At 42.6% G+C, this 18,157-nt stretch overlaps 3 protein-coding genes across 5 annotated transcripts; 1 reads left to right on the forward strand and 2 right to left on the reverse strand.

Annotated features, from left to right (window-relative positions):
- Positions 1 to 1,657: 1,657 nt before the first annotated feature.
- LOC105670377 (pupal cuticle protein C1B) lies at positions 1,658 to 2,778 on the reverse strand. The gene is given in 4 exon segments (XM_012363880.2): positions 1,658 to 2,164; positions 2,529 to 2,672; positions 2,675 to 2,715; positions 2,718 to 2,778. Coding segments are annotated over 4 exon segments (594 nt in total). The 3' UTR covers positions 1,658 to 1,816.
- On the reverse strand, positions 2,769 to 15,998 carry LOC105670379 (uncharacterized). 3 transcript variants are annotated; one of them, XR_010889099.1, is made up of 9 exons: positions 15,191 to 15,998; positions 12,737 to 14,534; positions 12,417 to 12,645; positions 12,113 to 12,222; positions 11,787 to 12,033; positions 11,472 to 11,676; positions 11,185 to 11,395; positions 8,706 to 10,536; positions 2,769 to 2,893 (listed from the first exon to the last, which is right to left on the reverse strand). XR_010889099.1 is itself a non-coding variant. In XM_067351263.1 (8 exons), exons 1-8 carry the CDS (start codon positions 15,529 to 15,531, stop codon positions 8,815 to 8,817), a joined length of 4,863 nt encoding a protein of 1,620 aa, XP_067207364.1. In that variant the 5' UTR covers positions 15,532 to 15,998; the 3' UTR covers positions 5,304 to 8,814. The 3 variants fall into 3 exon arrangements, 1 of the variants encoding a protein (XP_067207364.1); XR_010889098.1 differs by lacking the exon at positions 2,769 to 2,893 and adding an exon at positions 5,304 to 8,156; XM_067351263.1 differs by lacking the exon at positions 2,769 to 2,893 and having other exon boundaries at positions 5,304 to 10,536.
- A 312-nt stretch (positions 15,999 to 16,310) lies between these two features.
- LOC105670376 (ATP synthase subunit d, mitochondrial) lies at positions 16,311 to 17,788 on the forward strand. The gene is made up of 3 exons (XM_012363879.2): positions 16,311 to 16,502; positions 17,062 to 17,230; positions 17,306 to 17,788. Exons 1-3 carry the CDS (start codon positions 16,387 to 16,389, stop codon positions 17,525 to 17,527), a joined length of 507 nt encoding a protein of 168 aa, XP_012219302.1. The 5' UTR covers positions 16,311 to 16,386; the 3' UTR covers positions 17,528 to 17,788.
- The last annotated feature ends 369 nt before the right edge of the window (positions 17,789 to 18,157 follow it).

Raw genomic sequence — 18,157 nt, forward strand, 5'->3', positions numbered from 1 at the left:
CTCTAGTCGCGAATTCTCCATTCATCGATAAAAGTCAAAGGCAACAAAATCTGGCATGCCAAACCACATGCAAAGAGGGTTGACATTTCACTTCGGAAACCCTCTTTTTCCATTTTACTTCTTTCCGCATTGATATCTGCGTGACTTGAACATATTCAAGAAGCAAAAACAAGTCCATAATATAAGCATAACTGACAAATTAATGTCACGCGGGTAAAGCAATGTTACAATTAACATATATAATGCGGCGGGTCGTTGATTGCATGATACTCTGTAATGCTTATCATTAATTTAAACGATAGACGCAATCAATTGTATTTTAAACGTTTCATTAACAAAGAAGCAATTAAACACACAGTATGAGCGCACGTATGATAAAAATTTCATTTGTTTTATAAAAATATCATAAAGGCAAAATTTAGTTGCAATCGATAGAACAAAAACAGACTGTTGTAGACTAAGCGGCGGTTCTTCGAAGCATGCGAGTTAATTAAATTAAAAATACAATTACAATTTAAACAATTGCGCTTTGATTTATAAGTCCTTTGTGTTGCATTCATTTATTTTGATGTTCGACGCACACGAACTTTAGCTCGGCTCGGATCGGGCTAATCGGAATCGTCGCGGCGTCCAACGTATTAATGATCGTATCTCGAGAAAGGGATCGATCGATCCATGATCTTGAGCAAACGAGCGTGGTGGTGGTCGATTAAGGCAGACCCGGCGAACTTGAACTTGAAAAAAATGTACGGGCGTTGCCTTGAAGTTCTCTCCGTTGGCTGATGAGATCCGGTTGACTAAGAAAGAGTGAGCGAAGGGGAGGGGGATGGAAGGGAGAGACTGGGAACCAAAACAGGACCGTATTGAGAAAATTGTACTAGCAGAGGCCACGCGACGATCTCGGTCGGGCGAGCGAGCCTCTCGCTCTCTTCCTTCGCATTTGCTTTTATTTCCTTGATTACGCCGTGACGTAAACTGCCCCGGGCGCTATCCTCTTGTGTTAAACGAATTAAACTCATATCACGTACATACGCGCTCGCTTTCCTTCACTTCGCTCCGAGTCAAAGAGGTCCTCGGAGAGCGGGGAGAATAATCGAATTGCACAATTATCTTTTAGTGGGCGTTATTTCCAGAGATAAGATTTGTCTGTACTCTGAAAAGTATTAATTTACCTTCAGACTTAATTTATATGGATTATGTAATAATAATAATGATACATATTTCAATCTGATAAAAACCACTAATAATATCGTAGCGTTGTAATAACAGGATTCTGTGGAATTAAATAACATAAATTCGTAAGCGGTTATCATAATAAATATTAAAGATATAATTATTGTAATTATTGTTCAATAAGATAGTTAACATATACTTATTAAACTTGTCGCTTTTCGCATAGCAGATTTTATCGCGCAGGAGAAGTAAAACAGACAGTAAAACAGAGTGAAACTGTTAACTCAAATATGTAAATTTAGGAACTAAGTTCTTGATATTGGAAGCGCACGATTTCGCGCAAACTGAATTTCGCGATGGTGCGAATATCATAATGAATTATATTCTACAACTTTTCTCAGCATTGTACAGTTATACAATAATGAGAAAACATTTTTTTCGCGTAAATTGCAAGGAGGTGTAGGTAGTGAATACATAACAAGAATTTGAGTGGAAAAGTTGAATTTATTGAGGTTTATTATTGCACAAACTTAACATGTCGCAATAAGGGTTTCAGCCCCATCGCAAACGACGTATCGTTCATCAAATTAGATTTGGCCGTGGAGATCCATATGTAGACTGTCCGGTCGGAGCTTAGGATGAATTACAGTAGAATGGGTGCGGAATAGGCGGCGTACGCAGCGGGTGCGGAATAGGCGGTGTACGCAGCGGGTGCGGAATAGGCGGTGTACGCAGCGGGTGCGACAGCGTGAGTGCTGTAGGCTGCGTAGGGTGCTGCGGCATAGGCGAGTGGAGCCGCCGCCAGAGGGGCCGCTGCGAGAGGAGCTGCAAGCGGAGCCGCGGCGAGCGTGTTGTAATTCCTGGCGATCACCTGGCTGCTACTGGCCGTCACGATTGGCGCCGGTACCGCGGCGATTGCCGCGGGTGCCGCCAAGACCGCTCCTGGTGCGGGTGCGGCACAAACGGCGGCCAGAAGAGCGACGAAGATGCACTAGAAGAACCAGTCGGTTTACACATTAATCGAGAAATATGCGATGATTTAATGCAAGACGCGTACATATGTTCGCATGTTAAACCCAAAGATCGTCGCTTTGTATTTATATATCTTTAGTTTTATTTCTCTTTTTTTTTTTAAGAAAAAATATTTCTAAAATATATGAAAGAAATAATCCTTCAAGAATTATAATGATAGCATTTTATGTACATTTTGCTTCCGCGCGTGAAAAATGCAGAATGATAATAGTTTCTAATTAATATTCTAATTGTGAATATGTAATGATAATTATTTTTATTAAGAGTCAAGTTGGGCAGCTATATGCAAAATGATTATAACATTGCTAGGGAGCGATACAAACCAGTTTGAACATGTTGTACGGTTTAGAATCGAGTGTGCTGCTCAAAGCGAGAGAAGAACTCGAGGAATCTGCTTTCCGATTCGAAAAGCAAAAGCCTTTATACCGTCCTGTTCGACCCCCAACTGGCAATTCATCAAGGTTACCGGAGGTGCCTCTACCTCCTGGTTTGCGAGCATGTCGACGCGTTACCGCGCCTCTTTCCCTCTTTCTTTCTCGGCACGACTCTTTCGACGAGCACGACGAGCATCATCAAGTGGCTGTTCTTTCGAAGTCAACGTTTTCGTCATCGATTTACAACAATTCAGTGACCTTCAGTTTAACGACTAGAAGTGTACGTCCACCTCCGATATTCCTCAACCGTCTTTCTGCAAAAATTCGCGGGTTTCTTTAATTGTTTTTTTTATGTGAAAGCTTCGTATATCATCTCGAGACATCTTTTCTCGATAAACCTGCATAAAGAGATAAAAAATGCGTATTTCCAGATTTCTTTCCTTATTTTTCTAATATCTTTAAACACGTGCACGAGAGTTCTGTATATAGAATTCTTACAAGGAATTATTATTGGATTATCTAACGCTTTTCAAGAAGGATTCACGAGATGAAAAATCAACAAATCGATGGAACGTCTACGGAACCGTGGACCCGTAGTACCGTTAGCTAATTTAGTCTAATACGCAGATAGCGTTGTCCGCTAATTGTTAGTTATCGCTCGTAAGCGGTTCAATGCGATCGTTTTCCCCGTCTCGCAACCTTGCCTTGCCACATTGTGTTTGACCGCATCTAGGTATGGAGAGAATTACGCAACCGCCCGATATATGCGCGTTTACATAATTCTAACTAATCAGATAACTTGAACGTAGCACACGTTAACGTAATCAATTTTCAGAATCGAGCGCATCGTCCAATCAAGGTCATCGTGATTTCGAAAAATCAAAATCTATTGTCAAATCTTTATTTTAAGAAGATTGTACTTTTCCTTGAAGAGAGCAGAAAGTGATGTTAAATGGACACCATTAAATCTCAGTAATATAATGTATATTTAATTTTAGGATGTAGTATAGTTTCAGAATTTAAAAAATTGAAAAATTAAAGCTAAAAAAAGATATGATAATTTAATTCAGGTATCTTTTACAAAAATCTTTTCGAAATGAAAACGATTGTTTAAAGCTGCAAGCGGGGAGTGTTGCAAAACATTTTATTTAATGTTTTAATTTAATAATCTATCAAAAAAAAAGAATTAATAATGCATCTTAAGTATGCTTGTATTTTGGGAATTAACGATCCACGGCATCGGTGAATCGAAAGTCGTCATCGGGAGTCCAGTCGCGATTTTAGCGCGACATTCTAGGTCGCACGTTGGTACCTAGGTGCCCGACGATTTACGTAATGCAGCTTCTTCAACAAGTGGATCACGTACCCGAGGAAAGTGCGTGCGAATCGTGCGACCGATTGTGCAGAGGCCGAAACGAAAGCGATCAAAAATCGACTTGAACTGTGCCGAAAGAATATCATTAGATGGCAATCACGCGGCCGAATATTCCAGTTCCTGTTTCTTACGATGATCGACGGTTTCTCGTGCTTACGAGACAAGAAAGAACTTCGTACCACCTGGAGCCTTCAGCTTGATTACTTCAGCGAGCGGCGGCTGCTGGAAACTCGAATCTTACCCGACCACATCGCGATCTCGCAGCCTTGAAAGGTACATCCTGCTTCTGATCAGTGTACAACGACGACGAAGACGACGACGACGATACGGCAAAAACAGATCCCAACGATCGTTTGCATAAAGTATCGCCGTTCGAGGGCACGAAGTTGGTCATTGATCCCGAGATCGTTTTGTCCCTTTAATTTCATTACAAAGAAGTCGGAAGTGATCGACAAAATTGAACGAAAACGCAATTATAAAAGAATTAATATTGAATGAAGTTAGTGATGAAGATTACTCCTATAAAGAACGTTTCAACATGAAATTATTAAGCGAAAACAAGAAAAATTAATACGAAACGCAAGTAAACGAAACGATGATATAAAATATTTATTGTAAAAAATAAAATGACAAGTAAATATCTTAAATTTAGTTATATATATCTTAAAGTTATATATATTGCATTGAATATATTTTCACATTTTTATTAGATATCATACGATTTGATTTTATAAATTTTTTTTAAGAATTAAAGATTACGCTTTTTGCACAGCGAAAGCGACAAAGACGGTCACTCGATTGCATCAGGTGGATTAGGATTACATTATCGATTTGTACGTGTCGGCTCGTCTCTGAGCAGAATAATTAATTATCGATCTTCTTCTATTATTATTTGTTTAATAAAAAGATATAATTTGTAGAAACATCTATGAAAATATAAATAAATTTAATTAATTTTATTATCAATAAGACGCTAATAAATAAATGATGTTTTTTCAGTGAGCTTATTGTGAAAAAACAATATAAGATTCGGCAAATCGAAAGAGAAGGAAGAGAAGGAGATATAAAATACATAAATCATGTGACGAAATCGATATCAGTGCGAAGGACTTGAGCGATGACGAAAATTTGGCTCGATCCAGAAACGGAGACCGTAGTAAATCATTCCGGATACGCCCGCGCGTATTATACAACAAATCACCGGTGCTCACCGGTGGGAGAAGAGTCTTTGTTCTCGTAAGGGAAGGCGCCGATGTATAAAAGACATCGTAATGGAGAATAGTTATCGCAGTCTTCGTAGCGACACAATAAGCAATACCAAGCAGGCAAAATGATGACCAAAGTACTCGTAAGTTTACGTGAACAATTTAATATATACCTTCGTGTTATAAACATATTATGTAATATATAATACTCACAGTTGCTACAATAGTCATGGATATTTTGTGATTATATAAGTAAATGCTTTTTTGTGAATAATTAAGTTTCAATTATTTTGACAATAGATATTCCTTACTAAAAAATGCAAAATATTTTATATTCGTATAATTTATATAATTAACTATTAATAAATAATTTTTGGTATAAATATCTTTTTCATTAATACTCAAAATATATTTATAATTTTTTTAAACTATTTTTATAATTTTTTGTATTAGAGTGATTTTTAAAGTTTCTCCCTCAAATTATTTGTAGATTCGGACATTTAATATTCATCACGAATAACGATTTTCTTTACAAACTGAATTTTTGTACGAAGGTTTTCGTCGCCGCCCTCGTGGCCGCCTGTTCCGCCGGAGTGCTCCCGGCGATTCCGGCAGCGGTGCCCGCGGCTCTGACAGTCGGTACCTACGCCTCGAGTTACAATGCACACGCCATCAATCACGCGATAGCCGCCCCATACCTGGCGGCTGCACCTGCAGCATACGCAGCTGCACCTGCAGCATACGCAGCACCTGCAGCATACGCAGCACCAGCAGCATACGCAGCGCCAGCAGCATACGCAGCGCCCGCAGCGTACGCACCGTACACATCGTTGGCTTATTCTGCTCTGCCGGCAGCCTATTCCGCCCCGATTATCGCTGGAAGACGCTGAATATCTCATTTGAACCACTGAAAACCAGACCAAACTGACTTCGACCACTGATCTCGACGAACGACAATCGGCACAACGTTATTATTAACATATAATAACGTTGATTATTACACAACTTTTTTCGCATTGTACATATGGTCCACAGATCAATACAATATCTCCGCTACATTGATGTTAATTCATTTCCTGTTTTCTATTGAATCCTATTTCTCTCTCTCTCTCTCTCTCTCTCTCCTTGCGTCACGATGGCAACGTTAATCGACATTCGGCGAGTTGTTATTTCTGTCTTAAGTTACAAGAAAAAAAGCACATTAAATATAATTTAACGTAACAGAAAGAGACTCGTTATGTATAAAGAACCAATCTACGAGGCAATTGAGGAGAAATTACTCGACGAATCTTATATTTCTAAGGATAAAAAAAGATTGTATTTAGGACGAAGGGTGATTCACAATATCAATTTGGTTTAGTCACTGTCATGTTCTATTAATATTACTTACAATATTAATATGTCAATAAACCTGATACAAATATATTCTGTGCCACATTTTGTACTCATTGTAAACATTTCTTTTGAATTTTTCCTTTTGTAAATGTATATATATATATATATATGTATTTATACCTTAATAGATGTACCTCGTTTGTTGTCCTTACATTATGCACAATGTACAAACTATGCGTTCAAATAAAAGTCGCTATAAAAATGAGAGTAAAATGGTAACTATCCTTAATGGCAGAAGCATCGTAAAAAAGTCTGTAGAGATTAACGAAACAGAAAATGGTCAAAACACGCAATCCTTACACAAACAGTGATTGTATAAAACGTAAGTTTCAAAACATGTCTTTCCGTGCACACGAGTGAAGCGTAGTAAAATAATCAACGTAAAATGTAACGAAAACGAAGCAGAGGAAACCCTCTGCTTTTCTTTTTTTCTTTTTTTTTTTTGAATCGCTATGTTCAGCTAAAAGTTGCGTATACAATATATAACAATGAGCGCCTTCCGATTTGGCACAAAAGTTACGATATTTTTAGATCTTTGGTTTCGATAAATGGCTCTAGCGGACGTAAATCTAGAAACCTGGAAGCGATACGAAAATCAACGTGGATGATTGCACGGATGAGAGCGTGCGTTTACGTATCTGTATGATAAAATACGTCGATATGAACAAATATATACATATCTTTCGAGAAATACGTTGATATTGGTGTATATTTCAAGCGTAAATAATGCCTAAGTAACGCAATTTTGTAATGCCATTGTGAGTCGGGTTTTATAAAATAGAAATTTCAATGTCGCGTCTCGCTCTCTCTCTCTTTCTTTCTCTCTTTCTCTCTCTTCAATAATGGAATACACTGATATCACTAATCTTACTAGATGAATCAATGAGAAAACATAGGGTTGCAGATGAAATTCGCACGATCTCGAATTCGCACTCGCAATAAATACACGTACTTGGACAAAATCCTCGCGATCGGCGAGATACTCGTAACGTAATGCCGCGCTAATGCCGCTATGACATATATAATGACTAGAATAAAAATGTGAACGTTACAATCTGTTATCACCATGCAGATATACTTACGGTTACCGCGTTAGGCATCTTGATTGAATTATTTCACTTAATATTAGCATCCCAGATAGCAGACACGGTTGCATTACTTTTTACATTTATACAAAAGACGACTCGAACGACTCTATTATTTGATTAAGAGAGCGTGTTCAAATAGATTTACATTATTTGTTAAGGTATTGCCAGAGCACGGAGCGACAATCGCCGAAATCGCTTCACACGCCTTCCGCGAAGGACTTGTAGTAATTTCTAATCTAATTTCTAAATTTCTAATCTCGTTTGAAATGATTCGCGCAAGAATACTATCTGGGATGTTGCCGTTATCACCAAAGCCACGTTTACACGAGTATTTCACGATGGAGTATAGATCCGAAATAGAAGAATATAAGCTAGGAGCTAAGTAACAACTTTTTAATAATTGTAATTATCACGGACGTGACGCTGGATCACGATGTATCTATTTTCTCGTTCTCCTTCTTCTATTCTCAACGACCACTCTACAGACGATGTACTCATCACACACCATACTGTTCTGCAAATACACTTACGCTTATTGGAGAAAGGTAGATAATAAATAAATTTAACAACTATATTACGGATAAATTAAGTTTCCTCTACATCGATTCGCACTATCATTTATGGAATAAATTTTTCTCCATAAAATCTCGCTACTTGATTTTGTTAAAAAAATAACATCCGCTCTTTCTCTCTTTCTCCCCCGCTTTCCTTTTTTTCTCTGAATGTCATGGATGTGTCGTGCACGCTATTGTGCATATTTCCCGTGATAAGCAACGGCACTAAGATCGATCGCTATGTGTATTATTGATTTTTTTTATTGATGTTTTCTTGCATCGAAAGTTTCCCTTTTTGATCGCTGTCTAGCTTCTCTAATCGCGTCGCGATTCTTCGTATTCTTCGATTTGAATATTGAACCGACTCCGCGAGAATAAAAGTATCACTGTGCGCTACTTCACAAACGACATATGAAAATGGCAGTTTCTATCCGCGAATCCGAGTAATGATATCACAACGTAAAACAGCGTGCGCATTTAAACTAGTAATAATCTCGAAGTAAACTCACTTGTGGGTGAAAGTAACTACGAAAAGGATTCGCAGACGTCCGAAATAAGAATCGCCGAGGAGACACGTTGGCTGCAAAGTTCCGCCACATCGGCGAACATCGACGACGATTAGTAATAACCGGGATAATGATGATAGCCGGATCTCGGTGGATGATACGGCGCCGGACTCACAGCGTAACTAGGATTGTATCCCGGCAAAGGAGGCGGAGGCGACAATATCCGACCCTCGCCGGCATCGGATACCGTCCCTACGGGCACTACGTGCATCGTGGTCGAGCCGGGCGGTTGCGGGCTGGTGATGATGCGCGTGCTGGATCCATGCAGATGATGCGATCTGGCGAGGCTGAGATCGACGGTATGTCTGCCGCCGGGCGTGAGATCCAGACTGACCACACGCAGAACGTCGCCGTGCGGATAAGGTGGCGGCGGCGGTGGTGGCGGCGGTGGCGGCGGCGGCGACATGGAGTAGCCGCCGGTTCTGCTCAGATCGACGGTCTGCCGCTCGCCGATATCGTACAGATGGTGATGATGATAGCGCGTGTTTTGCGCCACTGGCGCGCCGAAGCTGTGAAAACCGCGTGCCGACATGTCCAGACCCTGAAGTTCGCCGCTGTTCAGCACCAGCGTCGGCTCGAAGTTGGATCTCTCCCGGACAAAGTCCTGCTCAAGCTCGTACTTGTAGGACGTTGAGGACAGATCCAGCTGCAGCGCCTTCTCCTTCACGGACAGACTGAGATTCTGCACCACCGACTCACCCTCGTCGCTCGACAAGTTGTCCGTGCGCACTTGATGATGGTGATGATGTACATCTTGGTAGCGCGGCGGATTCGGCGTGGCCGATGGCGACACCAAGTCCTCCTGCTGCTGAATGTAGCTGTCCAGGTGATTCGGCGATCGTGACTGCGGTATCGGCGACTGCAGCTGATTGTGAATGTAACTTGGCGACGAGACACGCGGAAGCTCCTCGTGATGCAGATACTGCTCGATGTTGTGTGTGCGCGAGGCGTTGATGTATTCGACCGGCCGGTGGAGATGATAATCCACGTGCAGATGACTAGGCGGTGTGTGCCGATCGTCCGACGGCGGCGCGGGCGACATCAGACCCTCCTGTTGTTGAATGTACGAGTCCAGATGATTGGGCGACCGCGACTGCGGTATCGGCGACTGCAGCTGACTCGAGATGGTGTACAGATTAGCCTCGCGATCGTTGTCCTCCAGAATTGGACTGGACACCGCGCCTATGTCCCTCTCAGCGGCGTCCAGAGCCGCCTCGACCAGCAGACTCGCATTCGCGCTCTCCGTCCGGGGATACACGCTCAATCCACTCAATTTGTTGCTGTCTATCAGACCCGTTGTACTGGTGCGCGAGATCGTCTTCTCGCTGTCGCTGTCCTTTCTGTCTTCGAAATCGTAAACGTCAGATGACGGCGCCGAGACTGCCGGCAAGTGAGTTGGTGTGATCGTGGCGATGTCGGACGTAGACGGCGCGCTAAACTCGCCTAACCACTTTTTGCTGCCTTTACTCTGCATTCTCGATGTACCGTACAAATCGACCTCCGCCCGGACATTTTCCATCGTCGCGCCGTTCAGTCCACCGGATAGAGATGTGGTCGTTTGCGACAATGGAGTCGGCACCTGGACAGCGAGAGATGTGGTCGTTTGTGGTAATGGAGTCGGCACCTGAATGGCAATCTCCTGTTGTTCCGCACTCGTCTCGTTCTGAAATGAATTTATGATGGTGTTGTGAACGGATTTCGCCGTCGGTGCCTCGACTCTCGAGTTGCTCTCTGAGCTGCAGTCGTCCAGAGATGGCAAACTGTTGCTGTTATCCTGTAAGAAAAATTATATAATTATAAAATTGTATTAATTATATATATAATACTGCTATGAATCATGTCAATTATATAATTATAGATGTTTATATGCAAATTAAATATATTGTTCGAGCACAGGTAGGTGTTCGCACAATTTGGCGGTGATCACGCTGCGTCTAACCGGCGAGTATATTGGACACACATAAGGCCAATCACAAATTCGTTTACAAACGTTTCGCAGCCATGTGATCAAGCGCGCGGTCGTAACGTGGCTTTAGCAGGGGAAGGCCACGATTTCGAGCCCCGCCTGACTACTATTTAAGAGGCTTCTAGTCAAGTTGTTTTCGGAACTCGGGCCGAATTAGCGAAGGTTCCCATTTGAGTACTCCGAGATTCATATTGTTCAAATCTTGTCTATCCCGTCGGTTCTGCGTGTAAAGTGTGTGCGCGAATAAAACAGCTAAGCCAGTCCAGTGGAATTTCTATTTTCTTAACACCATCCCCAGAAACCCGCTCCGGCGAAACAAAAAATAAGAAATGTTTCGATAATATCGAAGGTGTCGCGACATATATAATACATGAATAAAAAATAATTTACAAATACAATTTTTTCATCTCTTTTTAGACAAATAATGAGAGTACGTGATTATTGCTGATTGCTCACCTGTGAATTTCTTCTGCTGGTGTTTGCAGTGCTTCCGCATGAATACTTTCGCACATCTTCAATGAGACCACCGCTATACGCGTCGAAAGTGTACGCCACGGATCTCTCAATCTTGGGCATCCTATCCTCCGTAAGACCGTGCACTTTTTTGTAATGGAATTGCAGACACTGCTTCGTGGTAAAAGCTGCCCTACATCCGTTTTCTTTACACCTGAAAAGAAAAAGAAACAACAATAAACATATAAATTTGATGAGCAAGGCTGTGGCCAAAAATCAATGAAACTTACTTAAATGGCTTCACGCCGCTGTGGGTCAACATATGTATCTTCAAGTTGCTCTTATTCTGAAACATCTTCCCACATCGATCGCATGTCGCCGCGGCGATGACGTCTTTATGATGTACTTCTTTCATGTGCCGCTGCAGAGCTGCGCGGGAACCCAAGAGCTTTAAGCATGCCTTACATTGAAATTCCTTGAGCACTTCGGACATATCTGCGGAAAGACATATTCTGTTAATATAGCGCGATAGAAATAACAAAATAAGTATAATATAATAAAGTAATAACGATAAATAACTAGAAACGTCAACCGTGCGCTCATACCGCTATGCATCCTCTTGATGTGCACTTTGAGCTTCTGCGGCTGACAGAACTTGCGGCCGCAGAAGTCGCACAGCGGACGCGACCGCTGCGGATTTTGCGCGCATCCGTAAGTTCGATGCATTTCTAGATAATTCAGTCTCAAGAAGAACTTCTTGCAGTATTGACATTGATAAGCGCCGCGGCCCGAATGCAACTCCGCCGCGTGTTTCATAATGTTATCTTTGCCGAGCACTGCGGCGCCGCAAACCTATGAGAGAATTCAGTCAAGAATGTAATAGCGCGATTAATTGTTCATTCATAAGAATGATTAAACACGCGAAAAATACCTTGCAATGGTATTTCCTTATCGTCAAACTGTAATTCGTGTCGTGAAAGATGCAGCAGTGCAGCCGGTAATATAATGGGTGTGCGAAGTTAAGATTGCACCCTCCACAATCTGAAAACAATGTGAGTATAAAAAAATCATGTCAAATAGATATTAATTATTACAGAATGTTTAATTCAAAGAAAAACATCGTCGAAGAGACAAGAAAAATTTGACAAAAGTTTTGATAAATATTCCTAAGATTTCAAGATTTTCCAAGATTTTTCCAGATAGTAGAATGTTAGCTTAGCAGAAAATTCACTTACTCGTTTTATCTATCTTATTCTTTCGCATCCACGGTGGCGAGTCCGTCCAATAAGTAAGCTCCATCCCTGATAAAATGCTCATCGTCGTGATGAGGTGCAATTGGCCGTGCTTGGTAACCAGCGTGACGCTCCTCTTCTCCTTCGTCTCAGCTGGTCGTAAGTATCGAATCCAATTGCTCTTCAGCGGATCTGTGGTACTGATGAATGCACTCTTTCCATTATTATCTATCTAAAAAGAAACAAATTCTTTCCCATAAAAATTATTTTCATTACACGAGCGTGTGTCGGTGCATTATGAGCAATCGGAGGAATGATAATACCTCCCAAATGTGGCGCATTGAGAAATCGTCCGGAATGTCCATTTCTCGGACCGGCGTGCCGACAAGCGGCCCCAGTTTCGCGTACATCGGGACCGGCTTTTTGGCGTAGATGCCGAGACCGTGATCGGTGTTCGTGATCTTCAGCTCGAAGCAATCCGGCAAGGAGTCCCTCGCGTATAACGGCCGATCCGCGTCCACCACCAGTTGTTTCTCCTCTCTCTGCACTTTTGATTTGCTCTTGCACTGTTCGCCGGACGTCAACGACTCGTCGTCCGACTCGAAATTGTCGTCCGTCCGTGGACGGCCGTATCCCTCCGACATCGGATCCACCGACCTGACGGCCTTCATCATCTCTGTGTTCTTTTTGTGCTTGTTCAGCCACTGGTCGTAAGAGATCGTGTCGACGATCGTGTACTGCGGGCACGTCAGGGGACACGCGTCTTGCAGATGACGACTGTTGCACTCCTGACACAGCTTGATCTTGATCGCAAGTCGCTGCGGCTCAGTTATGACGCTGGTCTCCTTCGCCTCTTCGTCGGTCTTTCCAGATCCGCCCGTCGACGACTCGGACTCGCCCTCCGGAGCTGGCGCATCTTGTGCGTGATTCTCCTCTTTGACGATGCCATCCTGCGGCGCCTTTCGCACGTCGTGGTACTTCTTGGTTCGATGATCGTTCGTGTGTTTGTGCTTCTTTCGCCGGTGCTTGAACGCCGCCTCGTCCGAAGTGTTATTCTTGGCGGTGTCATTCGCGACATTCTTCTCTCGAACTTGCGCGTCGTGCCGCGGTCGTTTGCGTTTTTTCTTCAGCTTGCGATTCTCCGCGTCCTTCGACTCGCCGTTTTTCGACGCGTTGCCGGACGTTGCGTTCTTGTGTTTCTGCGATTCTACGTGACGCGTCGCGCTTGTCTTGCTTTTTTTCTCAGATTCGTCCGCGACTTGTGCGTCCGCGACTTGTGCGTCCGCGACTTGCGCCTCCGCAGGATCGTCGGGGAATGCAGGATTTGAATATTCTACGTCCTTGTCCGAAACCTCGGTGTCGCAGGCGCGCTTTGGCACAGACGACGCCGTCGCGTCGCCAAGCTGCAGGTCGACGGTTCTATTATCCTCTAAGGTGTCCTTCGCTGATTTGCCGGACGCGCCGTCCGTGGCTTTCGCGTTGCACCTGATATTGTCGCTACTCGTCGTATTATTTACATCGCTTATAAATCTTACACTACCTACGTCAGTCTTGGTCGTGGCGGATTCAACGTCCTTTGATCTACTGATTCCGGAGCTCTCTACGCCTAACTTTAACTTTGCGCTCGATTCGCTGCTTGCCATCGTCGTCTCGCAATTGCTCGGCTCTTTGCTCTCCACCAAACCGTTTTGCGCGTCTGACGCGTTCTCGCTGATGCGCTCGGATTCCTGCGATCCTGCGCAGGTATCCTCGGTGGTACCGTTTCTCGAGTGACGCCGTTTCTTCCGCTTGTCCTTGTGATGCCGCGTCTTGCTCTTGTGATGCTTCGACCGCGAACTGTGTCGTACGTGTAACTTGACCACGTTCTCCGGCATCTCAGACGGCACGCTCTCACTTATCGCATCAACTGGATGCGTCTCGGCGGTGTCAGATACAAGATTATCTTGCTTATGCAAACTCTTGCGAATACCAGACTTTCCCTCCTCTTCTTCTTTCTCGTTCGAGTTTTCAATCTTGACAGCTTCCTCATTGTGATCCTTGACCGGCTTTGAGTTCTCTGCTCCATTGCACTTATCTTCTTGTCTGCATATGTGCGTTATGCGTATGTGACTGCACATGTGCCTGCATAAACAAAAATTCAGATATGTTAGAATTTTATTCGAGTGTTCGTTTTGTATCTGTTTGAATGATACATTTTTATTTGAAATATACTCTCGCAATTGTTACGTACATCAAGTGAATCGTATAATAAACGAATCAATGAAAATTAGAAATTTAATAAATAAAAATGTATTTCTGAATCCAATTTGAAATAAATTTAAGAAATTTTCTAGCTATAGATATTCTTCACGCGTGGAATGCAAATGCCACGATCAAACCGCCACCCTCCTCGCATATTTTTCGTGTCGCGACAGCGTGGCATTCGCCGCGATTTTCAAAATCATCGTGACGTGCAATATCGCGCGCTTTCCGCACGACACGATGGTATCGATCGGCTTTCGCGTCATCTCTCCTCTTGCGCCTCCGAACCCTTGCACATCGTATCTTCCTCCCCCCTGCCGCCCCCGCAAGATGGCGATTCCACGAAACGCGTACGGTGGGTGACAGTAGGGGGGAAGCCTCGTGAACGCGTGACAGCAACTGTCGCGCCGACGAGGTGTACGCAAGAACCCGCGCGGCGGCGACGTCGGCAGACGAGACGCCGTTGTCGTCGGGCGCTGCGATTATTACACGAGTCGATGATAACGGCAGCATGCTGAAACGCCATGGAAACGTACCTGTTGGGTGCGGCGGACTCGGCAAGGTCCAGAAGGTACACCGCGACATCCTCGTCCGTCGTCAAGCCCAGGCGTTTCTTCAGCGACAGCCAGCGCTTGCCGTTTGTCACACCGATGTGTACACTGCGAAAGTGCTTCGCCGTCGTCGTTGCTGCCGCTTCCGGGATGATAGCTGTCGCCGTAGCTGTCGTCGTAGCTATCGGCGTAGCTGCCGGCGTAGCTGTCGGCGTAGCCGTAGCCGTCGCCGCCGCCGCCGGGTGCGGCGGCTGCTGCTGCTGCTGCTGCTGAGCACTTCTCGTGTTTCCCGACTCTCTCACATGTCGCGTGCCCTTCTTCGGCATAACTACATCGTACAAACTGTTCGGCCGCTATCAAATCGGCTTACGAAAGTGGCCGCGATCGGTAGTAAACGTAGACGTGAATCCGGGTACACGGGCACCCCCGCGAAAGGGCACCTCCGCATGAGGACGCGCACCGATATTATCCTATCCTCTTTATGCTTACCGCCGCCTGCCGCCGCCGCCGCCGCCGCCACGCCGCGCCGCCCACACCGCCCGTCGTCGCGCGCGCGTCCCCGTTCCCCCTTCCCGAGTCTCTTTGTTGCCGCGCGATCTCCCTCTTATTCTCCCTCTCTGTTCCTCAACTGGATTGACCATTCTATTTTATCGATCCTGCGGCCGCGAGATGTAACGCGCAACGTCCCCCGCCGGTCGTGATTCGGCGCTGACATTTTACAACGCGACATTGCGTTCATTCCACCGCTGCATCCACCAGCGCGCCGAAAAAACTTGCAACGCTCAATGGGCGTTTTCATGTCGTGCGCAATACTATGCGTGACATCTTGTTGTAAAAAAATAAGATAAAAAAAAAGATAGGGTTACGAGTCATCTATTTTTCTCAGTTATAAGCTGTTAGCTTTACTTTTCGTCGCATTAAAAATAAACAAATTCTCTATTTATTTATTTATGTCATCTGAATAAATGTATAATGCGTATAAAAGTTTTTTTAAATGCGCCCTAATAGCAATTATCGATATTACTTATAATTGACTGTAGTGATATCGTTTCTGTATAATCGATATATTTTTGTTTTGGTATCATTGTAATTGTAGCAGTGGCTCTGCACAGTGCAGTTGGTAGCCTGTTTAACCTAATCAGCTGTGTCTTCCCTTGAAAAGGTACGACAGCACGGTGAAAATGTCGCGCAAGGCGATAAAGTCGATTAATTGGGCGGCACTCGCCGAAAAAATTCCACAATCCGAAAAACCTGCATTCGCCACTTTTAAAGCTAAATCCGATCAACATTTGCGACGGTCAGTGAATTTCAATCTTTCGAAATGTGTGTATTACATAATACAGTCAGGATGTTTCTTGTTTTCAATAAGAATTAAATTTCTGCGATAATTAAATACAATTGTTGCAGGGAAGGTTAATTAAAGATTTTCTTTAACTCGTCAATTTGCATACAATAGTTAACACATTGCATATACGTAATCTTTTTTACAATAACTTTGTGATAACCTTATTTTATTACACACTTGTCAACAATGTTACACAGTTATTATTAGCTTTTCGTTTTATAATCAGTAATATTTTTAAAGATAGATGTTGAAGGCTCAAATTTTCTAATTAGGCCAACAATAAAAGGTCATATTGTTCATGCATGTTTAATTTCAGATGAGTATATCAGCAAACATGTCAGTTTTATCTTCGTTATCCATTTAGAATTTGAATAATATATGAACAGATATGTTATATTTTTACTCTGAATGGCCTTTTATTGATATCAACTTGATATAACATTAAAATAAAAAATGATATTTTGATATAACAGATATTATGAATATGAATAATATTGCTTTTACATTATAGAATGGTTGCAAACCCGGAGACACCTCCAAAAATTGATTGGACATATTATAAGAAAAATGTCCCCATAGTTGGATTGGTTGACAAATTTCAGAAGGAATACGACGCATTCAAGGTGCCATATCCTGCGGATAAATATACCTCACTAGTCGAGGCTAAAGAAAAGGAAGTGGTAATGCATTTGTAATTGTAAAATGCTACATACTGTTCAGTTTAATTCATTCTAAATGTGATAAATATGTTACAGCTTGTTGAAATCGAGCAATTTATTAAAAAGTCGAATGAACGTATCGCCGCTGCTACTCAGGAAGCCGAGAGAGTTAAGAATTTATTGCCATTCTCTGATATGACAATGGAAGATTTCCGAGTCAGTTTTCCGGATGAGGCTATAAATACCGACAAACCTACAGTCTGGCCACACACGCCTGATGTGCAACCTGAGAATGAAACAGGACGACCATCACATTAACTCATTTAACCTCAGACGGTTGAAATGTTGAATGTAGTAATAATTTACGTTTAGCGTATAATTCAGAACTCTGCGCTAAATTGAAAAAAATATTGTCTTTTAATTCTGTTATTGTCATATGCATCCGGAAATAGATTTATGTCTACAGAAAGCTATAGTAATCCTTTCACACCACAATTTATACTTGTATAAATATGTAACGGAATAGAGATATCAAAAATATTAATTGCTCGATTATATAAGCCTTATTTCGAATATTTATATGAACAGAGATATTTATTTATCCTAATTTTAAAATGTCTTCGAATTCCTTAAATTACAATCGTTAACATTTTGCAGAATTATATCATCGAATAACAGTTTTGAAACAATATTTGATATTTATAAATTTATTACAAATTATAGTACAAACGTTTCGGCCATTGTATTTGCATTACACTTCCTCAGTGTACATGAACTAAGCTAATATGATAAAAAATTCTTTGATAACATAAAAGATGTGTAAGAACGTGGCCGAAATGTTTGTACTATAATTTGTAATAAATAGTTGAGCACTTAAAACCTGGCTCTGGCTCTATTAGCTCATTTTTTAATGTATTTTGATTATTATTTAATAAAAGAGCCCGTCAT

Source organism: Linepithema humile, chromosome 3 (assembly GCF_040581485.1).
Source record: "Linepithema humile isolate Giens D197 chromosome 3, Lhum_UNIL_v1.0, whole genome shotgun sequence".
NCBI classification, from domain to species: Eukaryota; Metazoa; Arthropoda; class Insecta; order Hymenoptera; family Formicidae; genus Linepithema; species Linepithema humile.